We start from the raw sequence: 27223 nt of genomic DNA, 5'->3' as shown, positions 1-27223 counted from the left end.
GGAATGGTGGTGGGGAATAGGATCAGGTCCAGCAGATCTTCTCCACCTCCGAGGCCTGGAGCAAGGCAGATGGACTGGAGGAAGGGCTTGGCTTCTTAATGGATGCTTAAAAGGAGGCTTCTTGAGTCAGAGAGGGACTCACCTCTGGGAATGCTTCTCTAAACAATATAGTCTTTAATTCAGTTTTGAAACTGGGTAGAGAAGTGATGAGGTGTGCATGTGGGGGAAGAAGGTTCCAGGAGTAAGGGGCAGCAAGCGAGAAGGGACGAATTCGGGAGGGGGCAGTGGTAGTCCTACACTGTGACAGGAGACCCTGACTACCAGAGCGGAGGGTGCGAGTAGGAATGTAAGGAGAAAGAAGGTCAGATAAGTAAGGAGGGGCCAACCCATGGAGGGCTTTGAAAGTCAGTAACAAAAGCTTGTACCGGATGCGGAAGGGGAAGGGGAGCCAATGAAGGGAGGAGAAAAGAGGAGAAACATGGTCAAAGCGGCGAGCGGATGTGACAATACGGGCAGCTGAATACTGGACAGAGATTAAAGGATGGAGGTGTGAAAGAGGAAGTCCTGTCACAAGAAGGTTACAATAATCTTGTCGCGAAACCACTAGGGCATGGACCAGAGTCTTGGCAGTAGAGGCTGAGAGGAATGGATGGATCTTGGCAATGTTGTAGAGAAAGAATCTACAGGCCTTGGATCTGGGGAATAAATGACAGAGAAGAGTCAAAAATGAAGCCAAGACTGCGGGCTTGATGAACCGGTTGAATAGAAGTGTCATTGACAGAAACAGAAAAGGAATAGTGAAGGGTGGGTTTAGGTGGAAAGACAAGAAGCTCAGTCTTAGACATGTTGAGCTTCAAGTGCCGAAGCCGCATCCACTGAGAGATGGCAGTCAGACAAGAAGAAACTTGCTGTTCAAGCCTTGGAGAAAGGTCAGGGGTGGAAAGATACAGCTGAGTGTCGTCGGCTTACAGATGATAAGAGGAACCAAAAGAACTGATGAGTTTACCTAGGGACAGTGTATATAGAGAGAACAGAAGGGGACCCAAGACAGAGCCCTGGGGAACTCCAATAGATAGGGGAACAGAGGACGGTCTGACCACCCGTGACACTGCAAAAGATCTATCTGACAAGTAAGATTTAAACCAGTCGAGAGCAGAGTCAGCGAACCCAAGGTCAGAAAGTAAATCAACCAGGAGACAGTGATCCACAGTGTCAAAGGCCGCAGACAAATCAAGAAGAATGAGAATAGAGTAGAGGCCGTTTGCCTTGGCCCGCAAGAGATCGTTTGAGTTCTTGGTGAGGGCTGTCTCTGTAGAGTGCCGTGGGCGGAAGCCAGATTGGAAAGGGTCCAGGATGGAGTTGGCTTCAAGAAACTTAATACAGCGAGAATAAACAACCCGTTCTAGGACCCAGATTGTTGGGGGCAATTAGCTTACACTTTGTAAACCGCTGAGGGAGTGCTTAAGTGCACTGATAAGCGGTATGGAAATGGACTTACTACTTGCTACTAGATAAACAGATCCCCAACGAACCCTGACGTCTCGTCTTGCGGACAAAAGCGCCGTTCCCCTTTGGCGTCGAGGTCTCTTCGGCTACTTCTGGAAGCGGCGGCGGCGGCTTTCGACGAAAGACTTCGGCTCCTTCCGCCATCGCTCGGCCCTTTCCGTCTTTCCCAGGGTTTTGCAGCAGCCCTTGCAAAGGGGGAAAAAGGAGAGCCTACGAAGGTGGGTCGGATGGTGCCCGGGAGGCTTTTTTGAGGGGGGGGTCTTTTCTCTTGCATTGCAGAAAGACCCGCCTATAGTTGGGGGGTGGGGTGAAAAAGCTCCCCCCAACCCCCTCCCAGTCAGCAGCGGCCTTTGCAAACCGTTTGCAAATTGGAGGGGTTGTAATACCCCTTTTTCTTGAAGAGGGTGCAATTGGGGGGCTGAAGAAGGGGGCCTTTGTGTTGCATGGGGGCCCTCGGCTCGGTTTGCAAGGCCTTCCGCTCCCCCCCCCAACTCCAAAAGGAAATGGAAACCCTAGGCCTGCTATGGGGGGCAGGGGGGAGGCTGAGGGGTTTTTTTAAGGGGGGCTCACTCAGTTGCATCTGGGATGGGTGCACCCCCTCTTTGCCCTCCACCCGGGGGGGCGTGGAAGGAGGCAGGGTCTCCATGCAATGCCCCCCCCCACAAAAAAAGGGATACAGAATAAATAGTTGCAATTCCCCTTACATGCAAAAGAAATGGGGGGCAAGATATGGGTCCATCGCAGGGAGGGGGGGATCTGGGGACCCCCAAGGGTTGAGTCTGACCCTTTGGTAGGGGGAGGAGGAGGAGGAAAAGGAGGAGGCAGCTTTCAACCCCTCACCCCCCAGTTCACTTTACATTAATGTAATTCACTTTACATTACATTTGCATTAAAGGGGAATTGCGAGGAATGGAACTGACTTCTTTGCTGATAATTCCCACCCTATGGGGGAAGAAATGGGGCTGGGAGGGGGGGGAGGCTTCATTTGCAAATGTTGACTGGTAGACCCCCTTTTCTGTCTAACGCACCCCAGCCACCCCTTTATTCAGATCCCCCCTACACTTTTCCTAAGCACAGCCTGGCCTTTCTTAGACCTGGAAGTGGGTCCATTGCAGGGGAGGTAGTCCCTTTGGGCCTTTAGGACCAGTAATCCCTCCCAACGTATCCCTTCAGCCCCCACCTGTTGCCCCAGGCTCCCCTGGCTATTCAGCTCCAAGCACTCTGCACATGCTCTGGTTCTCCTGGTCCTCAGTGGGCACCGTTCCCTCCACTTTCCCCATCTCTACTTTGGGCAGGATGACCAGATGTCCTCCTTTTCCAGGACCTGTCCTACATCTCCACCTTCTGTCCAGGAGAAAGGTTCCCAAATGCGCTCCATTTTGAGTATAGCTAGGAATTTTATATATATATGAGACACCTACACATACACACATGTCTGCATTCACACACACAGCTGGCAGTATGTGTCCACGGATTCAAGCATCCACAGCTTGAAAATATTCTTTAAAAGTAGACATTCCGAATAGCAAACCTTGATTTTGGCCATTTTTTTAAAATGAGGGAGACCATTTCCCTGCCCCGTTGTATTCAATGGGACTTGAGCATCATGGATTTTGGTATCCGCAGGGGCTGGTCCCCAAACCAAACTCCAGTGGATACCAAGGGCCCCCTGTCTTATTGATATTTATAGGAGTATGCTTTAGCTGTTTCAGTGTGCATGGTTTTTAAGCACCTTGATCTTTTCCCCTTGTATTGTGTTTTTAAACCACAATTGATCTGTTTTAATTTTGCAACAGTTTGATTCTGTTTTAACTATCATTTTTGTAAGTTTTGGGTTGTATTTTTGTAAGTTTTTAGACTGTAAGCTGCTTTGGGTCACAATTTTGGGAGCAAAGCAGGATGCTACTATTACTACTACTGCTACTACTACTACTACTAATAATAATAATAAATTGACAATGTCCTACATTTACCCCTTAATGTCCAACATTTTACAGGGCTTTGCCCTCCTCTGCAGTTAGGACCCTGGAGTCTTGGGTCTGTTTGGACAACAACTCCCAGAATCCCCCCTTCCTTCTGGGGGCTTCTCTTCCTCTTTCTCTGTCAGTCTAAAACCTGGCTTGACAGGCAGTGCATGCAAAAGGGATCTAGGAATTGAGCTGAACATAGGAGTGGACCCCAAGGGCCATCTGGTCCACCACCTGCCACACTAAAAATCCCCTGGCAGGTGGCATCAAATTTCTGCTAAAAGATCTCCAAAGCAGGGGTCCACTGACAGCTCCTACCATCTGCAGGGTCTCCTTGATGTTGAGGTGGAGGCCTTTTTCTTGACTTTATCCCCCAGCGCCTATTTCCCTTTCCTCCCCAATCTCCAACCAGCCTGTCCTCCTAAGTCAGGCACCTCTGTGCCCCCTTTGTCTCTTGCATGGCACCTGTCCTCCCCCCCCACACACAGACACGCATACAATTTTCCTTTGGTGCCCCATCTGTCTTCCAGGCTTGGTGAGGGACCCAGAGTCCCAAAAGCAAAACAGCCTTACCCCCACCCACCCAACCCAGTGAAGCAGCTGCCTCAAATTCCTCAAGGTGTGTGTGAAGAGAGTGGATCCAGATCTAGCAATGGGAAGGGGAAAAGGTGCTTCCTTCTGGCCTGCAAAATGTTACATGCACACTTTCCCACACTCTTCTCCAGCCTGCATAAAATGTTGCATGCGTATTCCCTTCTTTACATCTCACCAGAGAGATGGGACAGTTCCCACCGGTTTCTTCTCATTAATAATAAGTAAATATAATAATAATAATAATAATAATAATAATAATAATAATATGGTACAATGCTCCTGAGGATGGACATCCTGCAAGCCGATGTGGTTGTTGGGGAGCTTCTTTCTTTTCCATGTGCATCACACTTTTGCCCCACGTTCCTACTATTGATGCAGCCTAGGAATGCATTGCCTTTTTTAGCTGTTGCATCGCTCTGTGGGCTCATGTTTAACTCAAACTACCATTCCTAGAGTTCCCTTGCATGGAGCCGTGGCGGTTAAAGTGGTGTCAAACTGGATTATGTCTGCAGTGCGGATGCAGCCCAACAATAATGTATGCCTCTGCCTCTGCCCTCCATTTCCAGGGACTTTTCTCATCCACCAGACCACCCTCATCACCCCCGAGATCCTGCCACATCCAGTCCCTCCTCTTGGGAAGTGTTGCTGTCGGCCCGGGCTGGATTATGCTGGTCACGTTCTCCCTTTGCTCCATCGTCTGGTTGAGTCGTGGCTTCAAGTTAAGGGAAAGGGGCTGCACCTAGGGGCCCCGAGGGGTCTCACTGGCTGGGGGCCAGGATTGCTTCCTTGCCAAGTCAAGCGTGAGAGTGTAGCTGGGCTCCCCCCGCCTTCCCTGTAGCCCAGACCCTCTTCCCGGCACCATGGGGAGCGCCGAGGGGTTCCAGTACCGGGCCCTCTACCCCTACCGCAAGGAGCGTGAGGAAGACATTGACCTGCTCCCAGGGGACACACTGGTGGTCAGCAAGGGGGCCCTCCAAGCCTTGGGAGGCTTCAAGGACGGGGACGAACAAGCCCCCCAGCAGATTGGATGGATCCTGGGGGTCAACGAGCGCACCCAGCAGAAGGGGGACTTCCCTGGGACCTACGTGGAGTATGTGGGGCCCGTCAAGATTGCCCTACCAGTCCACCAGCCTCGACTTCCTCGGCCGCTCCCCGTTGTTCCCGGGGGTGTCGGGGTGACTCACATGCCTGAGTCGGATCAAGGTGAGTCTGGTCACAGCTTGGGTTCCGGGACAAGAGTGGGGAGGGATGTGTCTGTTAGGTGGTTGCATTGTACGGGGCTTGAATTAAGGTGCTCAGAACTGGATACGTTATTATTCCAAGTGATGTCTGACCAAATCAGAATATAATGGGACTACTGCTTCCCTTGATCGTGACACTACTATTGACTAGAATTGCATTGGCTTGTTTAACCGCTGCATCACAATTAGCTCATGTTCAGGGGGATAAAGCCTAGGATCATATTCACGCTTTTAGCTGCTGGATCACACTAGGCTGCATCTGGCAGCAGTTTCCATGCCAGAATTCTTTGCAATTTCAGATCCCCTCTTATGTTCAGCTCAACTCCTAGATCCCTTTTCCTTGCACTCCCATCAAGCAAAGTGTTACCTGTCCTATAGCTGTGCATTTTCACATCTTTCACATTTTAGCCTTTTGCTCCAGAGGGGAGACAGTGGCTCCCAAGAGTCAGGGCCAGCAGGCAGCAGTCTGGCTGGAAGGGATCAAGGGATTGAGCTCAACATAGGAGTGGAGCTGAACACCAAATTGCAAAGAACTGCAAAGAATTCTGGCAGGGAAACTGAATTGAAATCCCTGAAAGCAGAGAGGTGGCAGTCCTTCCCCCATTGATCTGCTTTTAGGGGTTCCCCCCTTTTCCACCCTTCAGGGGTTTCAGTTCAGTTTCCCTGCCAGAATTTTTTGCAGTTCTTTGCAATTTGGTGTTCAGCTCCTCTCCTATGTCCAGCTCAATTCCTAGATCCCTTTTGCATGCACTGGCCATCAAGCCAAGTTTTACCCATCCTATATCTTTGTATTTCCATTTTTACTGACCGAATGTAGTATCTTGCATTTCTCCCTGTTGAAATTAATTTTCTTACTTCTGGCTCAGCTGTAAGCTGTCAAAGTCCATTTGAATTCAGAGCCTGACCTCGCTGTTGTTGTAGTCCCTGAAAAGTTTTTATATTTTGATCCCAGTGTTGGCTGAAGCCAAAAAAGGAAAGGGACAGAGAAAGGAGAAAGTTTCCTAGAGGCAGATATTGCTTGCTTCTTTATTGTATTTTTTGTTTGTTTTTAAAAAATAAATCTTTATTTGATTCAGATAAAAGAAATAATGACAGACAAAACAGACAGAGCAAAATGGAAACAAAACCACTCCCAATTAAACTTGCACTAAACAAACAGAATGTTAAACACATTTTAAGAAAAGTCTTCCAGCTTAATAGCTGTGTATCATTATTACTTCCTCTAACTTAAATAAATGCATCCTTTCCACCAAATGGTTTCTAAACTCTTAACATCACTATAAATACCACCTAAAAATCAATCAAGACTTATATCCGCTTACAAACAAAATGTAATAACTATGCATCTGTTCAATCCCTGTAGTCCACTATCTTGCATTTTTCCTGTATGGCTGGGAGGTTGTTGCAAGTGTGCAAGTAACACAACCAGAAAGGGTCAACCTGGGCTGCATCTGCACTACAGAATTAATGCAATTTGTAAATAATAATAATAATAATAATAATAAATGCAATTTGATCCCTCTTCAACTGCCCGGGCTCAGTGCTATGGAATTCTGGGATTTGTAGTTTGTTGAGATTTTAAAGCCTCTGTCAGAGAGCTTTAGTATCACAACAAAGTACAAATCCCAGAGGATGGAGCCATGGCAGTTAAAGCGGTGTCATATTGCATTAATTCTGCAGTGCAGATGCAGCCCTCTCTGTTCTTGGCAGGAGTTGAGCAACAGGGTTGCTGGATTGATGTTCCCATCAGCCTGCATTGCCCTTTGAGGGGAATGCTGGGCACTGCTGTGTCACAATATTCCATGATTTCCCAACCCAGCAGCCTTACCTGGAGATCAAGGTCTTATCCCAGCCCAGCAAAATTCCCTCAGGTCTCCACACACATGTCTGTTCCCATGGGTGGCGGAGTCCCACCTTGCACCCAACCATGAGCAGCTGGGCATATTTCACAAGCTGGGATATGTGATTTGGCCCTCTCTGGTGCCGAGGTCTTCAGGACAGAGTGGGTCCAACTATTTCCACTCCGCTGACCAGCTCAGCGTTGCTTCCTCCACCTTCTGTACAGTGAAATTTTATGCAAGACTAGTGAGAAGTGGCTGGGCCTTCCATGCTTGGCAGAGTGTGGCGTTCAACAAATATCCTGGTGGTTGAAGTCTCCCAGTGCTACTGTCTCCTTTTTAAATATTTGGTCATTTGTTGTAGGAAGACATCATCCAAGACTTCAATCTGGCTGGGAGTCTGTAGTAGATACCCACAAGGAGGTCACTGTTTTTTTTCTCTCCCCTTTAATTTTTGCTCTAAGTCAGGGATTTCCAAACTTTAGTTCACCAGGTGTTTGGGACTTCAGCTCCCAGAAGCCCTAGCCAGCTCCCAGGAATTCTGGGAGCTGAAGTCTAAAACATTCATTCATTCAAAACCTCTGGAGGACTAAAGTTTGGGAATTACTGCTCTAAGTTATAGATGTCCTCACCTGTTTTCTGTGCTCTGTGCCATGGATCCCCTCATGGGTTTACATATTATTGCCTTTTCCTCTATCCCTGTTCAGTCTGTTTCTTTGGAATAGGGTCCACCCTTCCATTACTACGTTCCAGTCATGAGACCAAGTTTCAATGATGCCTGTTATAGCATATTTGCCCTCCTGTGTTAAGAGTTCAGGTTCATCTTATTCATTTCCCAAGCTTTGTACATTAGTGTGGAGATATCTAAGGTTCGGCCATTCTCTTGATAAGAGGGCAGGGGTGAAGGATGCCTTTCTCTCTCCATGTTTCCTGACACCCCACCCTTTCCTCCCCTCACCTCCCATTTCCCCCTCCCAGGAACGACGCTTCCAGAGCTCTCTGAGCAGTTTGGGCCACCTGAAGCCGCCCCCCCTCTGCTGTGCCGGCTGGTGGAGGGGATTGAGAAGAAAGGTGAGGAGGGGGACGGAGGGAAAGGGGGCCCCAATGGTGCACTGTGTCCGTGGTGGGTGTGGGGGGGATATCTATTCTAGAGACACCTCTGCATCCAATCCTTCACCCCTGGTGATCTGACCAGACTTAGGGGCTCTGCTGGTTTTGAGAAGAGGGATTCTGGGAGTTCTAACCCTGCAGAGTTGAACTTTGCAGGGCTCTCCTTCTGCCATGCAGAAATACACAATCAACGCACTCCGTGGGACAGGTGGCCATCCAGTCTCTCTTTAAAAATCTCCCAAGAAGCAGATTCCGCCACCCTCCGATGCATCTAGAGGTCACCATGTCCATCACTGCCACCCCATTCCAGTTCAGAGATCCACAGCTAAAACATCCCTAACAGAGGTGGCCGCCCAATCTCTGCTTGAAAGCTCCCAGCAGGAGTCTATTAACACAACATAACTAAAATATATAAAAGTTGAGCATTAAAATGGAATTAAACCCCCAGTTTGTTATTGACAGTTGCAAAGGAGCGTGCCTGTCTGAATCCTTGGCCCATAGTCTGTGAAGTCCATACTTCTGTGGCAGAGACCCCCACCAAGTCGCTTCCCAGCAAAGGGAGACTCGAATAGTGGGGGGAGCTGGCACCCAACTGTGTACCCATAACCCATTCCTTGCCCATTATGCTGCTGCCTCCCTTCCTGCAGTGCTAACCTGTATCTCTCTGTGCCTTTTGCAGGGCTGGAGAACAAAATGTTGTATCGAACATCTGGCTCCGAACTGAGGCAGGCTCTGAGAAGCGGTAGGAAATAGTTCTGCCAGCCATGGGGTTGGCATGGGGGCAAAAGTGGCAAAGAGGAGGAGAAAGAGAAGGCCAATGGGATGGAAGATGGCATTAGAGGCTGCAGGAAGAAGAATCTGTTTTAGCAGTCCATTGGAGACAGACATCTTCCCAAACTGGGCCTGGGGTGCTGTGAGGAGAAAATGAGAGGGGTTCAGGACTGCCCCTTGCCTTTGCATGAGAGGAGGAGACCTTGCCCTCTGCCAGGGGCCAAACATTTTATGGGGTTTGTTTTTTGATTTATTATATTAATAAGTTGTTTTAATTGTGTTTTTAGATTGCATTATTTTATTACTGTAGTTTTTAAACCTTTGTAAACTGGCTCAGGTCTGAGTTGGGAGAAAGATGGAATACAAATAAAATAAATAACGGATGGGGGGGATTTTGCATGGGGCTCCCAGGTGCTGAATGGAAAAGCCACTGCGGGCCCCATGGATTTTTGATTCTGGGGTTCTTGCCCTGTTTGGAGAGGGCAGAGGAAGGAGCAAAAGACCCACAGCTCAGTAGGGAGGGAACATGTTCCTGCACAGCTCCTTTGAAGGCCAGGCCTTGGGGGTAGAGCCACAGACACCCTGTTGGTAGTGGAGATACGGGGGGGGGGGGGGGGTTTGAGGGGAGGCCCAGGATTTTCTGCATGGAAAAATAATGGTTGGAGATGTGGGGTGCTGGGGAGGATTTGGGGCAACAACAAAGTTGTGCCCCATAGATGCACTTGCAGTGTGCATTAAAAGTGTGCCATCGTCACATACATAAAAGAGTTGCACACATCCCCAGGGGTGTTATAAACATGCATATATAGTATATTATAATTAATTTAGTATTTTAGCAATTTATAGTGCTATGTTTCATCTTCCACTTTTGATAATATGTTTGATTTCCCACCCTTTGGTGAAAAGGGCATTATAAATAAACATCATCATCATCATCATCATCATCATCATCATCATCATCATCATTGTGCAACAAGGGCAAGTAGCAATATTGTTGTTAATATTACATAGAGCAATCACATGTGGCCGGTGATCCATTTGGGCCTCCTTGAATTTGTTACATATTTAAATGCATTGTGTGGATGAGCTTCTACTTGAATGATTCCTTCACCTGAGAAAAGACCCTTGTTGGTCCCAGAAGGCTGTGGAGCTCCCTGCCAAGGGAAATCCAGTTCTCTCCTCCCAGTTTTCCTTCTGCTAGCAGTCAGACCCTTTTAGTGCCCTCTGGTCACAAAGCAAAAGGGGCTTTGGACTGGTTGTGGGTGGCACCTTCCTTTCCCTGGTACATTTCTTGGTGCTGGATAATCAAAAGGTTTGCCCTGGCAGTTCCTTCCAGCTCTGTTCTATCTTAGGAGACTCCTGACCCCCCCCCCCATGCCAACTCCCTATGCCAAATCCAAGCCCCCTTTCTTTCCCCACAGATGTGGCAACAGTGATGGCTGGCGACCTGGAGGCCTTTGGCACCCTTTCTCTTGGTGATACTCTCAAAGGGTACTTGCAGGACCTCCCAACCCCCATAGTGCCCACCTGTGCCCAGGTGGAGATTCTGCGGGTTCTGCAAGGTGAGGAAGGGGATAGAGAGAGGGCACAGGGGGGCATTTGGGGCCCACTGTCATTCATAGCCTCTGCCCCCGCCAGGTCTTTCTCCTGCCCCAAATATTCTATGATTCTATTCCCCTTAATGGAAGCTTCCGTGGACACAGCCCATGGGGAGTAGAAGGGAGCTGGTGACCTTGAAAGTGGATTCTGGGAGTTGTAGTTCCCCGAAGTAACTTCTCCAGCCCCTGAGGGAGAAGCCAAAAGGGGGCAGCCTCCCAGTAGCCCTGTTTCTCCACTGCTCTCTTGACCCATACAGTTTCCCAGGTTCCCTCATCCTTCTCCCAGGATGTGAATGTGAATGTTTGCAGACAGAGAGAGAGCCACTGGGCATGGGCAGAGTGCCAGCCCCCCTGGGTAATTTTAATCCCCTTCCTTCCTCCCCTGCAGATGCTGCCCCTACAACGGACCTGGGCCACCAGCGTCAGCTACTCCTCTCAGCCCTGGAGCGTCCGGGGGTCCTGCCTGTCCCACACCTCCTCACCTTCCAGTTCCTCCTATGCCACCTGGGCAAAGTGGCTGCCCACGCTGAGAGCAGCGGGCTCTGCCCACGAGTATTGGGGGAAATCTTTGGGCCTCTCCTGCTTGGTGTGGGCCCAGCCGCCAGGTAGGTGCTGGGTTTATCTCTCTGGGGAGGGAGGGGTTGGAAGCAATGTGACCACAGAGCACATGGCACCCTTTCCCCACATTTCCTGCTGCCCCTGACCTTGTTTTTAGCTGCTTTTGTAATAAGAAGTTGACCCCTTACATAGGGAGGGTGCCCTTCAGGAGTGGAAACATTTCCAAAAATATTTGGGGAGTGGGTACATGTTGGGGGGGGGGTTCCCTCCAGCCCCTGAGAACGGCCTGTCCTTCCTTTGGACTTTCATTAAAGCTGACCAGTTTGCTTCATCCTCTTTGCTATGGGGAGGTTGTGGTTGGGGGAGAGGTGTGACAAGCTAGGAGGATGCAAAAATACTTTGATTATGAAGTGGTGCCATGGATGGGAGTATTTCTTTGCAGAGCCTGTGGAACTCGTGGCCACTATCTGGTGTGGCAAGAAAAGGGGAAGGGAGATTGATGTGCCCAGGGAGGCAATGAATGGATATTGTGCACCTCCTGGGTGTGGCCATCAATGTCGTGTTTAGCAGAGGCATGTGTGGGGTAGGATGCCAACCCCAGTGCTCCAAACTTCACGCTGCCTGCTCTTCCTTCCCCACAGCGCTGAGGCGACTCCCGAGTTCCCTGCCCTCTTCCTGCAGACACTTCTGCAGACCAAAGACCCAGAGGCAGACTTACCCCCTCCAGGTAAAAAGAGGGGTGGGGTCACCCCATGGGGGGTCTCCTTGGGAATAGAAAGGGGGGGCAGGAGGAGAAAGAAAAGTATGCTCTGGACCCAGGGGGGCAGGGGGGGAGAGGAGGATGGGAAGGCCAAAGCAGGGGAATAATACCTGTGCTTTCCTTTCTGAACTATGAGTCCCAGAATCCCAGTGGGATGGGGAGGGGGTTTATTTGCCAAGGCTGTTATTGCTGTTGTTTAAGGCCTAAAGGGGATGGGGATGGGTATAATTTGCCAAGGGTATTATTGTTAATATTATTATTATCATTATTACTAGAAAAGGACCATCTTTCAAGGTCCAGAGGGGATGGCTTATTTGCCAGGGGTGGTATTATTATTATTATATCCCACTTCCCCCGCAAAAAAATTGGAACTCAAAATGAGATGCATTTTTTTAAAAAAACACACTTAAATAGATTTTAAATACAAATTTAAATACCAAAAAAAAAAAAAAAAAAAACACAACAATTTAAAGAAGGGGAAGTGGTTCTCTTTGGCCATCCCCACCCAACAGGCACCCTCTCTTCCAGCTCTGCCCCCCAAGCCAAAGGCAGCAGTGACAGCCACAGGACCCCTCCCCAATGGCGGCAACGGAATCCCCCTCCAGGATGCTGAGTGGTACTGGGGGGACATTTCCAGGTAGGAAGAGGGGGTGGGAGGCAGCTGGGGGGTGGTGGGCATAATGCAATTTGGGAAATAGCCCCTGTTCAGAAAGACCCCAGAAAGTGACCAAGACCTTTGACATACCCCCCACCCAATGGCTGCGTCGCAGGGAGGAAGTGAACGAGAAGCTCCGGGACACTCCAGACGGCACCTTCCTGGTGAGAGATGCATCCAGCAAGATCCAAGGCGAATACACCTTGACACTGAGGTGAGGGCAAGCTTTTGAAAAAGGATCGTCGTGAAAATGGCAGCTTTGCTGCTGCACTGTTTTTCTCTTGGGTTTTAATTGCTTTTCATTCTGTTGATGTTTGATGCTGTTTTAATTGTGATTTTGCATGCTTTTCTATTGCTTTTTCTGCCTTTTTCGCAAGCCAGCTGGCATCCCAGCCTGGGAGAAGGGTGTGGGGTGCAAACAAAGGGATGGATGATGTGCTGAAGAACGTGAAAAGGTGTGCTCTATGTTGTTGAGATGTTTGCACGCACACACACATGCCCGCACACATATATATGATTAAATTGACTGTGATTTTATGATAAAATAAATTATGATTCTAAAAGAGCTAAAACACTAAATCCTATTTAAAACTCTGTGTGTGTGTGTGTGTGTGTGTACAAACTGTTTTAAATAGGTTTTAGCTCTTTCATGTTTTTAACCCCGTTGTCATTCAATTCCGTTTTGACTTTTGTAAATGAGTCTTTCGGTTGGATCTTTTAAAATTATCATCAGTCGTCTTTAAAATTATCATCAGCCGCCCCCAAGCATGACCCTTCTGTCCCCTGCTTTCCCCTGGTACCAACAGGAAAGGCGGCAACAACAAGCTGATTAAAATCTTCCACCGGGAGGGCAAGTACGGCTTCTCTGAGCCCCTAACCTTCAGCTCAGTGGTGGAGCTGATCACCCACTATCGTCACGAGTCGCTGGCCCAGTACAATGCCAAGCTGGACACCCGTCTCCTCTGCCCTATCTCCAAGTACCAGCAGGTGAGGCAGGTTCTGCAGGGTCTGCAAGGGGTGCTAGCCAGACCCAGGGAGGGGAAGGGGAGCTGCATGACATCTCCATGGTTTAGGGTAGTCTACTCAGGGATTTTACAGGGAGGCAGGGAGCAAGGTTTTTGCTTGGTTTTGGACCCAGGTGGATCCGAACGGATTGTCAGTCAGAGCTGTTCTTATTACAAGGTGATCCAGGGTGGCAAAGGGGTCTGTTGGGGCCACGTCATAGCATTAAATGGAGCTCCCCATTTCCCAAGGCAGTCTATTCTTGTGCGCCAGTTGTGGGAGGGTTACAATGTCTTCTCCTTGTGTGTGCTTACCAAAAGCTTGAAAAAGCTTGCTGGCCCATGAAAGGAGGCAGAATACAGCAGCAGCCCTTGAACTGCAACTCTCAGCATCCTTCACTATTGGCTATATGTTATTAATAGGGGGACTTGTTGGAGGCTTATGTTGTGTGGAGGGATACGTCTTCTTCTCATGTATGTCTACCATAAGCTTGAAAAATGAAAGGAGGCAGATGCAAAGGAACCCATGAAAGGAGACAGAATGCAGCAGCAGCCCTTGGACTACAACACCCATCATCTTTCACTGCTGGCTATATCCAATTATCAAGTGGGGAGGGGCTTGTTGGAGGCTTTGTAAAATGGAACTTCTTTGTCAGAGGCTTTGTTGACTGAAGTATGATTGCACTACAGTTCCCAGAATCAGCAGCTGGACTGGGCAGGGAATGCTGGGGGCTGTACTCCAGAATGGTGCCTTGCCTGTGGCATGGATGTGGGAGTTGATCCAGTGAGATGAGTGCAGAAGCTATGCCAGGCTGAAAGGGCAGATGTTTCCCAGAAGGTGACGTCTTTCTGGGTCTTGGGCAGTGTGGATTTGGGGTCTGTTTTTTCCTGCTTGCCAAATGCCTAGTGGATACTGGGCTTGCTCTTGAAGAGAAGGTTGCGGGGTGGGACTGGGGGGATTCACTGGCCATGGGGTTAAAGTCCAGGGGGGTCAAATAAATGGTGTCTCCCCTCCCGGCAGGACCAGGTGGTGAAGGAGGACAGTGTGGAGGCTGTTGGGGAGCAGCTGAAGGTCTACCACCAGCAGTATCAGGACAAGAGCCGCGAATACGACCTCCTCTACGAAGAGTACACCCGTACCTCCCAGGTGAGGATCTGTCCCATCTGTTTGCCATGCACCATGCCATGGGACTCGAGTGGGCATGGGTAGGGGTGCCTTGGATTTCCCTGGCATCTTGAGCAGACATGGCACACTTTATCCTGGACAAATCTAAGATGATGGGGGGATGTGACCCATGAGGTCTCCAAACCTGCATTTGAGGATCTTTGGGGTACTCCAATATTTTTGTGGAGAGGTGTTCCGTGCCATTTTAGAAGCTGATCTCCTGTTGCCAAAGGTTCATAGGATCTTGGGCAGACATAGTACACCTTTTCCAGGGTAGGGCTTCAGTCTTTGGCAACTGGCTTCCAAAATGTGGCCCCCCTGTCCAAAAAAAGACTAAGGTGCCCAAAAGGTCCTCAAAAGCAGTTTTGGGGACCCGCAAGGCCCCCATCCTAGACCAAGTGCCAGATTCTTGCTGGCCAAAGGGAAAAAAACAGCATTCCTCTTTTCATCCCAATACTTTTCTAACGTCATGGAGGAAGGAGGAAGGAATTGCAGCCATTGGGGTTAAGAAAATCCATGGGGAGCTGAGAAGATCCCAAGGGCTGGTGGCCTTGCTAGGACACCTAAGGGTTCAGGAGCCTCAAGGTGGATGACTGGGGATCTTTGCTCAGCTCTAACCTGGACCCTCTATCTCAAATGCTTTCAGGAGCTGCAGATGAAGCGAACAGCCATTGAGGCCTTCAATGAGACCATCAAGATCTTTGAGGAGCAATGCCAGACTCAAGAGAAATGCAGCCAGGACTACATGGAGCGCTTCCGGAGGGAAGGGAATGACAAGGAGTTCCAGCGGTGAGCTTCAGGCAGCTGAAGGCCTGGGGGCGGCAGAGGAGAAGCACTGAAAAAACAGTGATCCACTAGCCATTGCTCCGGGCCATCAGTAGCCACTGGTAGCCATTCAGGCTCAACTGCCTTGGAGGACCAAAGTTTTAAAACAATGATTCCCAACTTTTGGGGCTCCATTTCTTTTGGACTTCAGCTCCCAGAAGCCCCAGTCAACTTAGCCACCAGGAATTCTGCGAGTTGAAGTACAAAACATCTGGGAGACCTAAGTTTAGGAGCTGCTGCTTTAAAGAATTTTTGTATATAACAAAGACAGCACCTTTAAAGAAGCTGTCCATGGTGCAGTGCTGGATCCATTTGTGGGATACAGTTCCACACCTCAGCTATAGTTCCTTTGGAGTTTGGACTAAAGCCCCGAGCACTGCTGATGTGGGAGCCATGCAGCAGCCACAGGTTCAAGGCAGCTGAGAAATGATTGCTAAAATGCCCACTGCAAATCCCAACAAATCTCAAGAATGAGAAGAGTGGGGGGTCTTAAGAAAGACACACAAATATATATCAATGTCCCCTCATCACTTTTGGTTCCAGGATCCTGATGAATTCGGAGAAGCTGAAATCCCGGATCACGGAGATCCACGACAGCAAGATGAAGCTGGAGCAAGACCTCAAGCAACAGGCAGCTGAGAACCGGGAGATCGACAAGCGGATGAACAGCCTCAAGCCGGACCTCCTCCAGCTTCGGAAACTCCGGGACCAGTACCTGGTGTAAGTGGATACCCGCTTTCTCCAAAAAATAATGCCATTTTTCCATCTCCTGAAATAGCCCTGCTGCCCGCTGGTGGCTCTTCCACAAAAAAACAGCACAGGTGCAGGAAAAAAATTGAATTTGCATTGGATTCACAGAATTTGGGAGAGGGAAATGTCCTTCTTTGGACTAACACAATCCCCCGCTTGCCATGGCTGGTTGAGGGATTCTGGAAATTGCAGCCCAGAAAAAGTATTTTTTCCTCGTCATCATCGAATCATAGAGTTGGAAGAGACCTCAAGGGCAATCAGGTCCAACTCCCTGCCATGCAGGAAAGCACACTATTAGTATTAGTATTATTGAAGAAGAAGAAGATTGTTTGTTTGTTTGTTTGTAATGCTCTTTTCACCAAAGGGCGATCTGTTGGAACATACACAAACAGAAATGAACAATAAAAGACAATGATACTATAAAATACTAAAATTATATAAAATGATACACAATTGTATTAAAAACAAAATTATTTTTTTTCAGGAAGTCTGAATGTAAACCCTTGTCATTGTAACAGAAATTTCAGGAAACTTAAATTTCTAGGATTGGCAGAGCAATAGGATTGGCAAGAGGACCTAGTAATTGAAAATCCATAAGTTTATTTCCAATTGTCGACAAAGGAAAGCAATGAACTCAGTGGAATTCAAGTTCCAAAAGCTGAGACCCCGAACAAGACAAAATGGCTCTTTTTATATTATTCAAGACAAAGAAGCTTCTTCAATACACCTGGTTGGCTAATTACAATTTAAACATACAGAATTCTTACAGTCAGAACAGAAATACATGCATACATTAAAACTGCATCATCACTCCTTACCCCCTCCTGTAGGAATTCAGTGGCTTTCCTCCTAACCTTGCTTCTGAATGTCCTTATCTCAGTAGTTTATGTTATGTCTTTTTACTGGTGCCAGCTTCCATCCAGGTCAAGACGCACTCCTTATTCCTTTGCTCTAGTTTTTCTAAACTCCAAGCCTTTATTTCAAAAACCATCTCTCTGGCTGACAAAGGTGACTCCATCTTTCTATAGCTTTTTATTTCAACAAGGAATATTTCCACCACATTCCCCCCTTTTGATGTTTCATCAATATTCATATTGCATGATACTATCAACTATTAACTATGTTTATATGACACTCTAAACTCAGAACAAAACAAACCTGTCTAGCAGTTACCAAAATATTAATATTCTTACCATCACCAGGCAATAACATCTTCCAGTCGGTCCAATTTCAGAAAGACAGTGTATAGCATTAGTCAAACACACATATTCTCATTGCTTTTAACCCTTTGACACTTTTGTTGGATCTGATTCTCTGGAGTTTACTCTTGCCACCAAGCTAATCTTCTAATAGTGATGTGTATTTGTTTCATGATTCAATAGGAAAACTCCACTATAAAGAATATTGTATCTGCTGTCAGAATCACCTCTCATTGAGAAACTATAATTTTTAGCCTGGTTACAGACTCTTGCCAAGCAACTGTTACTATGCTTCTCTGGACTACTCTCATAACAGAATAGGAATGCCCAGGGTGCCACCATGTTTCAGATGTTCCTCCACTCCAGGGGCATCTTCCATCTCACGTTTCCTCAGGGAGATCACTATGGAATAGCTCTTGTTGTGCAATGCCATTTAATCAGAATAGATCTGGCCTTCACACTTTAAGACTATCTCCAGATGTATAAAAGTCTCCCTCCTTTCAAAGAGCGTCCTGAGAAAAAACTTACCATGCTTGACTTGAATTTCATGCCAATTCCACAGTTAACAATAGGAATCCTGACGACAAACACAATTATGTCTTTGATCATGGAGCTTGATGAGCTTATTTCTTCTTTTCAATAGGATTGCTTTATTAACTTTATTGTGAAAATCATATGTTATTGCTTATGTCAGGAACATATGTGCATGTATATGTAGGCTTATGTGTTGGGATGTGATTTGATTTGAGAATATGTATGATTGAACTTTATCACTTTTAGCATTAATCACTTATAAAAACCTCAGACAACAAACAGAAACATGAATAGAGAACACAAACAAGGAATATAGACAAGAAAAAGAGGCAATGTCTCTGAAAAAAATAATATTTTGATGGAGCTTCAGCTCAAACTTGATTGAAGTCCAAGGTGGTGCCCATTTCAGCTTCCGGGGTGTGAAAATGGGACATGCACCTGTATGTGTATTCTTTTTATTATTTTTGTGCATCACTTATAACAAACATATAGGAAATCATAAAAGAGAACAGGGGTGATAGAGAGCATTTGAAATCTTTCTTTCAGAGGAGCTGGCGTAGAGCACCTGAAGTCCTGGAAAGGTGCAGCCTAGCTTTTCTTGATTGATGGCGAAGTAGAGCCCACTCAGCTTCCGGTTGTAAGTGGGGCTTAAACTTCGTTCCTCTTGTCTGTGTCCCCCCTTTTCCCAGGCAAAGGAAAAGCAAAAAACTGAAAAATACTAATTGACAAGTTATTAGAATGTTATGAATACATTAAAGGTATACTTTAGCCACATTTCATTAACTCCCCTCTTATAGGCTTTGCTAAGATATTTCTCTTCTAGAATTTATATCTCACTGCTAACTCTAACTAACAACAGATCCCCTGGGTCATTCTTGGGTCATTCTGAGCTCTTTATGCTTTAGGTTTTTATCTATGCCTGCATCTTTGGACCTTTTGAATGCTTTTTTTTTAAAAAAATACATATGTAACCTTAATTTTACAGGCTGCATTTACATGTACATACTGAATATGAAACTTTAACTCTGACCCAATGTACTCACAGCTTTATCTCATTTGAATCCACAACAGTTTGACAACAGAACAGGGAACAGGAAAAAACAAAACTATGATAGAGTGACTTCTTTGCTTTTTACTCAAGACTCAAAAAAATCAGTTGATGCTCTTTTTTTTTAGTCACTCCTCTCAGGCCAAAATGATATATTCTAGCTTGGAATTAGGATACAATTTCACACATGCTGGCTTGAGTTTAACTTGAGTAATTTTGATTACGTCTGGCAGTGGAAACCAGAATTTAAATTTGTAAAATGTTTCCAAATTTTCTCTTGCTACAATATAGTAGAATACCAATCTCTTTAATACTTTCATATCGTTCCTTATTCCATTCCAGAACCACATAATAATTCAACATAGGATCAACTGGCTCGCCATGTTATTTTTTCAAAATAACAAAAATTATAAATTTCAATGAGTGTAAATCAAATTGACAATCACTAATTAACCAGAATATAACAATTATATTCTGGATCTCTGGGTTCCAAAATCACAAAAGAAACTTCGGGTGCTTTCAAAAATACATTTAGATATTATAAAAATAAAAATTCAAGCTAAAACAATATACAAAAACCTCTTGGATGGGCCATTCTCAAAACTTAAAAATATAAAAATAGTTCTCAGCGTCTGTTATAACAAGAAATCATTTCAAAAACTTTAGGCCAGGCATTTAAAACAAAAAAACAATTATTGCAGTCAATAAGCAAGAATCAAAACAAATCAAAATATTCAAGAGCAAAATTAAAAATTAAAACCAGGAACAAAAAATGATTTAAAACAAGCCAATTTAACATGACATTGGCAAGACTTTGCAGGCATCTTTGAGCTCAAAAATACAAAAGCTATGGCCTCAAAAATTAGCAGTTGAAATAAGTACAAAACAAGCACACAATATTCAGAAAAAGCGAAAATTCAATAGGCCAGGGAATAGGCCAGGAAACTCATGGATCACAACTTAAAACTCAAAAAATAAATAAATAAACCAATTCTAACCAGGCAACAGCATAACTTTGCATGACCTCAGGCGAATGCTCATGATTGCAACAGCTGTTTCAGCCTAGCACAGCTATAGCCTTACAAAACCAAAACATCCTAACTTTTCCCCAGGCTTCAAAAGAATTCAGGCCTAACACACTAATCTTATCAACTTTAATTGGAAAAATAATTTAGCTGGATTGCCAATCAGAAGATTGCAGGTCAATAATTTAAAATCCAAAAAGCACAATGAAAAACAATTGCATTTAAAAAACATATATAAATTCCCAAAGGCACAACTTAAACTTCATTTTAAAAACCCATGAGAGCATCTTGAGGCCAGAAAATAAAAACAAAATATTGAGCAAAAAGCTGCTTGCCTGTAAATTTAAAAATATCAAAAACAAGCTTGCATTCTCTGGTCAGATAGAATCCAGTCTGGCTGCTATTTATGTAATATGAACTCTCTCTACAAACACACACACACTTCCCGCTCAAATTAAAACAAACCATCTTAATATAATCTCTTTTAACAAGCATCTTCATAGATCACCCTTAACAAGACATTTACTATTTTTTCATCTAAGTCTAAAGCACAACATCTATTCTATGAACTTAAGAAAAAAAAATCCTTTGCCTTTAAAAATAGTCTACAAAAATCTCAGCCAGAGGGGAAGAGAACAAAATTTTTAAAACAAGCTTTGAACTTACAACTTACTAACGCTGTGCTGCTCCATCTCCTTTAGCCACAGCCAGGAAAAAACCTCTCACAAACAGTGTAGCCAACAAGCCTCGAAGATAATTCCCCAAACGTTTGGCCAAAACTCACCAAATACTTAACTTTCAAAATTACTATTAAAACCAATCACCAAAATCACACCAAAGGCTCTGAAAAGTACCCATGTTGGTGTGAAAGTCACCAGATTGGCAACACGAAACTCCATTCCAGGTTTTCTTTCCAACATAGCTTCTACTATTGCTTTAGTTTTAGCAAAAGGAAAAGTTTTAAAATGCAAACCGTGGGCTTTCCCTAACCCCCCTTTCTCTCTCTAACTCACTCTAGCTTGTCCATCTGCACCAAACCCATTTCTAAATCTTTCTCAGCCACTTAAACATACTCAAACCTTCTGCAACATTCTTGAGCCTTCAATTTCAATTCAAACCTTGTTTATACTTTCCTCTGTAAACATTTTCCAACCATTTTCCAAACCATTATCAACTCGCTCCATAAGCTTTCTCCTTTCACACACCATCATTTTCACATCCTCATACCTTCAAACACTTTCTTTTATCTTTCTCACAATTTCCTCCACTCTTAGATAACTTCCAACCACAGTCCAGTTCACAAAATCAGGCCACAGCTGAAGCTTACTGGCTAAGCTTAAAACTCACTATTTTATTATTACTATGCCATAACAACACCACCACTATAAAGCACTTCTTTCTGCCCATCTTCTTAAAACTTTCACTGACAAAAGAATTTGCAATGTCTCTGGGAAGGCACAGGCTTAATATTCAATTTAGATTTTCCTTTGGCTTTAAATGGGTATGCATTCAAATTTAGGGCAGAACTTTCCCAAAGGCACTGATCATTTAAAATCATGAAAACCTCAAGTTAAAACACCAATTTTCCAAAATTTATCTACAATATACACAAAGGCAATTTCCAATTTTTATAATTTAAACAATTTCAATTTCCCCAAACAACAAGTTTCTACCTCTGGGTTGCTCCTGGCCACTGTCTAACACACAAAGCTAATTCAAAACCCTCTTTTCTTGTCATGTGGGGGCCTTCCTCCCTGATTTGCACCTCTCTCTACAGAGTCTATCTCTATCTTTTCTATCTCTTCCACAATTTGGGCCAAATCAATCTGAACCTTGAACACAGCTTCTTTAATACTAGTTAATCTCTCATCCTTTTTAAACACCAATTCTCTGCAATTATTCAACCCAGGTGGGCTTTTTCCAACAGTCTTATACCAATAGAAAATATACAAATAATCATTGAGTAACCCTCTTTCTGGCTCCAATGTTTTAGAATACAACTGCAAGACAATGTCAATATCTATACTACCCTCTCTCGGCCAATTTGGCAAAATCTGACTCCAAACATCTTTACACAAAAAGATTAATCGCTCCTTTTTCAAACGTTTCCCCATGCCTTTCCTAATGTAATCCAAAGGAGTTTTACCTCCCTCAGCCATCCTTAGACACAAAACAACAAAAGACCACAAGCACAATTTCAACAGGCGCAAACACTATAGGATTAGGATTTAAAAGTACACACTGGACAGATTGCAAAACCCACAAATCTCAGACACTACATACAGACAAATTCCACACGTTATATACCCACGTTTTACTCTTTACTGGAGCTCAACAGTCTTTACTGGAGCCTTCACCACAACCAGACAGAATGAAACAAAATATCACAACCATAATTTATACTCACAATAGACCAATGCTCTCCTCCAACTCTCCACCAGCACCTAACTTCTAGCTATTTAAAACAAAATACCACAGAAGGGAAAGGTTTGCCACCACACAAAAGGTAAAACAATTTATTGGCACTTGGAGATCAGTAGATTAACTACCCCCAACACAACTCCAGCAAGTGCCTTATACTTCCACACTGATCCCACACTTTGGCAATCAATACTTACACCACAATCTACCTCCTTTCAGTTCCCAGTTCCTTGCTTATGTTCCCTAGGGGCCCGGTTCCTGAGTTTTGGCAAGAAGGCTTCTCTGGGCAGAACCTTTGCTACTGGCTCAGCTAACACAGGGAGGGGGTCCTTTCTCCTACTCGCATCCAAAGATTTGGACCGGTCAACGAGGCTCCCTTTTTAGTGCACTTTTCCCTATATTTTATACTTTACCTGTTCCTGAAGAGATGATTCTTTTTCTATTTTTACTTTTCCCTTTCCTTTTCCCCCAGTGAATTTTCAAATTACTGTACTAAGTGGTCTCACATAGGCTAAACTCTGTTCCTACCACTGAGCCAACCCTTATGTTCAGCCCTTCCAATCAAGATGTTGGATGGCGCCAAGGCCTTCTCACAAGGGTCCGCTCAATGCCAAAAACACACAGAGCCTGCAGGAAGATAAGTTCTTCCACTCTTTGCCAATTCCTGCTTGCCTTTACTCCTGGCTGGCTCGCCAAATATGTAACAGAAATTTCAGGAAACTTAAATTTCTAGGATTTGCAGAGCAATAGGATTGGCAAGAGGACCTAGTAATTGAAAATCCATAAGTTTATTTCCAATTGTCGACAAAGGAAAGCAATGAACTCAGTGGAATTCAAGTTCCAAAAGCTGAGACCCCGAACAAGACAAAATGGCTCTTTTTATATTATTCAAGACAAAGAAGCTTCTTCAATACACCTGATTGGCTAATTACAATTTAAACATACAGAATTCTTACAATCAGAACAGAAATACATGCATACATTAAAACTGCATCATCACTCCTTACCCCCTCCTGTAGGAATTCAGTGGCTTTCCTCCTAACCTTGCTTCTGAATGTCCTTATCTCAGTAGTTTATGTTATGTCTTTTTACTGGTGCCAGCTTCCATCCAGGTCAAGACGCACTCCTTATTCCTTTGCTCTAGTTTTTCTAAACTCCAAGCCTTTATTTCAAAAACCATCTCTCTGGCTGACAAAGGTGACTCCATCTTTCTATAGCTTTTTATTTCAACAAGGAATATTTCCACCACATCATTATTCCAAGCTGTGCTACCAGTTTCAGCCATTTCGTTTTATTGTATTTTAGTCCTGACAAACAGGGGCCTCATCTCCTGCATCAGAGAGAGCTGGCTGCCCAAGCCTGAATCTTATTTTTTTTCATTCTGACCCATGCTTTATTCCTGTCCCTTAACATCTTTTCCTGTCCTTTTGCAGTCACAGGAACATTAAGTAGTAGTTAATTTGTAAAATCCTAGATTTGGAAGGGACCCCCAGGGGTCATTGAGTGCAAGGAGACACCATCACAGCCCATCCTCTGTCAGAGGCAGCATCTTCCACTCTTGAAGAGCATTTTCCAAATGTTGAGGTGGGATTTCTTTTCCTATAGTTCTCTCTTTTCTTTCCCAGGTGGCTGACACAGAAGGGGACACGGCAGAAGAAGATCAATGAATGGCTCGGCATCAGGAATGAAACTGAGGAGTAAGCATCTCTTGAGGGAGACACAGGACTCCATAGCTGGAGCTCAGGGAAGGCTTTAGGAGCTGCATCTGGCCCCTTCAGGGCCTCCATGAATCCTTAGCACATTAGCAGCCTTGCTCGGTTCCCTTGCATTCATATAGGGTTTTATTTTCAAAATGTGCATGGCTTCTCCTGTGGGCAGGGAGACCTAACAGCGATAATTTGGCCCTGCCAGGCCCTATATTGATGTAGCCCTCCAAGGACCCCAGGAGGGATGCATAGGAAGAGGGACCCCCACCCAGGGTACAGTGTCCAGAACCCTGCTTGGCTTCATCCGCTTTATTCTCCAGTCAGCCCTCCTGTGCCCACTGTATTCACAGAGGGAGCTTTTGGAGAGGATTATGGGACCCCTAAAGAGGACAGGGTGACTCTTAGAGAGTTCTCCTCTTCAACAGAAAAGTGGATAGTAGCTGGTGAGTTGGGACTGGATCCTGCTCCAATGCCAAGGTGCCAGTCCAGGGTATGTTGTGATGCCCATGTGTGCCCCAGTGTTGTGCCCAAAAGGCAGCCAGAATTGGGGGAATTGGCCCGATGGACAACAGTTCCCCAAGTCCTCAGCTTTGTTGGGGGATTCTATGTAGCTTCCTTTTGCCTTCCCTTCCCAAATTCAAGGGCTGACTGTCTTTCTCACCCCGCAGCCAATACTCCATGATGGAGGATGAGGAGGACCTGCCCCATCAGGAGGAGTGGACATGGTACGTGGGCAAGATCCACCGGACCCAGGCGGAGGAGATGCTGGCAGGCAAGCGGGATGGGACCTTCCTCATCCGGGAGAGCAGCCAGCGTGGGTGCTACGCCTGCTCCGTTGTGTGAGTGGTCTCCCTTTATTTTGCACCACAGATTCTGGAAGGCTGTTTCAGCCCTGGCTTGGGGATGCTGGGAGCTGCAGTCAGAAGAAAATAGTAGCCTTTCTGGTCCTGTTCACACCAAGTGACGGTTGTCTCTGTTGTTTGTTCTCTCTCCTCCTCTCCCCCCCCCCCCCAAACACTGGTGCTGCAGGGTGGACGGCGACACCAAGCACTGTGTCATATACAAGACAGCCACTGGGTTTGGCTTCGCTGACCCCTACAACCTCTATACCTCCCTGAAAGAGCTGGTTTTGCACTACCGGCACACCTCCCTCATCCAGCACAATGACTCTCTCAATGTTACCCTCGCCCACCCCATCCTTGCCTCCCAGCCCCCACCCAGGTGAACGGGATCGCCAGGCAAGCGGATGGGGGGCTCGGATGGAGGAGAGGCCCTTCCCAGCCCACCACTTCACTGGCAGTCCACCTTGCCCTCCCCACAACAGACCAGTTTCCTGCTCTGGTGCTTGAGGGAATCTCTCTCTCTGGCCCGCCTGTGCCCATCCCTTCTCCCTTGGGGCTTCCGGCCTTTATGTACCCCTCCTTATCCCCCACCTATCATTCCTCCAGAGGGAATTCAAATGCCCTATCCCCCTTTGTGGTTTGCATCTGTGAAGGGTATCTGCCACCTTACCCGTCCCATCCAGCCTCCTATACAGCAGCAACTTTTATCCTCAAATATGCAAAAATGGGGGGTGAGAGCGAAGCTCTCCAGCTAGCTCCATGCAGTGCCCCCTATACATGCTCCTTGCCCTCCCTGGCAGCAGTTTACATGCCCTGCCTCTGCTCCAGCTGTGGCAAGGAAAGGGAGCACTGCCTGCTTCATTGGCTGCCTGGGGGCAGCCCTTCTGGGGGCTTCAGGGAGAAGGGGGGGTCCCATTTTCCCTGAGGCAGACCCATTGCTCTGCATGGCCTGTCCTTTCAGGTGGGGAGTAGCTGTTCCTCAAGATGGTGGGTCTCCCATTCTACTACAAAGCCATACGGACATTTTGCAGCCAGGAGAGACCATTAACCCATTTTGTCCTATTGTTTTCTCTCTCTTTGGACCCCAGACCTTTTTCCTCACCACCTATCAATGCCTGCCACTTTTACCACCCAAAAAAAGGCAGCTTGGCATTCCCCAAGCCCTGCCTGGAAGCCATTTTATCTTGCCCTCCACATTTCCTCCTGCTCCTGGTTTGGGTCCCCCTGAAATGCCCTTGATCTTCCTCACATAAGCCTCCCAGGACTCCTTTGGGACCCCAAAGTGGTTGTTTGCACCCTCTTTTCCTCCCCTGCCCCTCAGAGATATGCAATAACATCCGCCCCTCTTCCTCCTCCTCACTCCTGTTTTCCAGCACCATTTTCCATTTAAGAACAGGGAGCAAAAGAAGTAATAATGTTTACTTTAAAGCATTGTTAAGCAGTAGTAATGGTGTTGGGATTTACAACAAGACACACATAACACAAATGTTTTAAAACACAAACAAGAAGAAGAGTTTGTATGGTACTTCACAAGTAGAAAAATAATTAAAATGAAATTGTTCCTGCAAAATTCCTGGCAGTGTGGGCAGGTCATGATTTCTTCCGCCTACCCACCTTGGGGCCTGGCACTGTATGCATTTAGAGAGCCAGGCCTGGCCGGAGGCTCCATAGGTCCCCAGACCGAGAGGAGCAGGAAAGCAGGGGGAAGCTTTCTGAGGAAATCCCCCACTTTGCAGCCCTTCGCGGGAAAGGAGAAGTGAAAGCGTGGCCTTCTGCAAAAGTGACCTCCTGCGTGGGAAGCCAGGGGGGCCAGCCCCTCTCAGCCTGCCTCCCTCTGCTGCTCTGGAAGGGTGGGCAAAATGCAACCTTCCCACCGTTCTTGGGAGTACAACTTCTATCATGCTTCCTTGCTGGCTAGCAAGGCGGATGGAAGTTTCAGTTCTACACTGGAACTGAGTGTCAGTGAACACTGATAAACATTACATTTGTTCATGATGCAAACAAGGATCCTAGAGCCCATGGAGCTGGTGGCAGAGGCCCAGTTTACTACAGAGTTGAAGCCAGGGGCATCATGAGTGGAACTTGCTGCCACAAGATGGGGAGACAGCG

The 27223-nt window shown here is 46.2% G+C and overlaps 1 protein-coding gene across 2 annotated transcripts; it reads left to right on the top strand.

Moving 5' to 3' along the window:
- Positions 1-1636: 1636 nt before the first annotated feature.
- On the top strand, positions 1637-26693 carry LOC149284533 (phosphatidylinositol 3-kinase regulatory subunit beta-like). Of its 2 annotated transcripts, XM_089496510.1 has the most exons (16): positions 1637-1724; positions 4634-5270; positions 8125-8217; positions 8936-8998; positions 10449-10589; positions 11014-11230; positions 11825-11910; positions 12472-12580; positions 12714-12812; positions 13405-13585; positions 14621-14746; positions 15411-15553; positions 16133-16309; positions 24192-24263; positions 24941-25111; positions 25302-26693. In XM_089496510.1, the coding sequence occupies exons 2-16, from the start codon at positions 4928-4930 to the stop codon at positions 25495-25497; spliced, it is 2217 nt and encodes a 738-aa protein (XP_089352636.1). In that variant the 5' UTR covers positions 1637-1724; positions 4634-4927; the 3' UTR covers positions 25498-26693. The 2 variants fall into 2 exon arrangements, with proteins under 2 accessions (XP_089352636.1, XP_089352637.1); XM_089496511.1 differs by lacking the exon at positions 10449-10589 and having other exon boundaries at positions 25302-26692.
- Positions 26694-27223: the final 530 nt, after the last annotated feature.

The sequence above is a fragment of the Sceloporus occidentalis genome, unplaced genomic scaffold, assembly GCF_023333645.1.
Source record: "Sceloporus occidentalis isolate IW3139 unplaced genomic scaffold, rSceOcc1.0.p SCAF_91, whole genome shotgun sequence".
Classification (NCBI taxonomy): domain Eukaryota; kingdom Metazoa; phylum Chordata; class Lepidosauria; order Squamata; family Phrynosomatidae; genus Sceloporus; species Sceloporus occidentalis.
The sequence above is the reverse complement of the archived record's forward strand: the minus strand, read 5'-3'. Positions and strand labels throughout refer to the sequence as shown.

What these genes read in the sequence shown, in the direction of transcription:
- LOC149284533 (XM_089496510.1), top strand. Translation starts at nt 4,928, where the DNA reads ATGGGGAGCGCCGAGGGGTTCCAGTACCGGGCCCTCTACCCCTACCGC. An exon ending in GGAGGGGATTGAGAAGAAAG is followed by an intron (nt 8,218 to 8,935) that starts GTGAGGAGGGGG and finishes TGCCTTTTGCAG; the next exon opens with GGCTGGAGAACAAAATGTTG. An exon ending in GAATACACCTTGACACTGAG is followed by an intron (nt 12,813 to 13,404) that starts GTGAGGGCAAGC and finishes TGGTACCAACAG; the next exon opens with GAAAGGCGGCAACAACAAGC.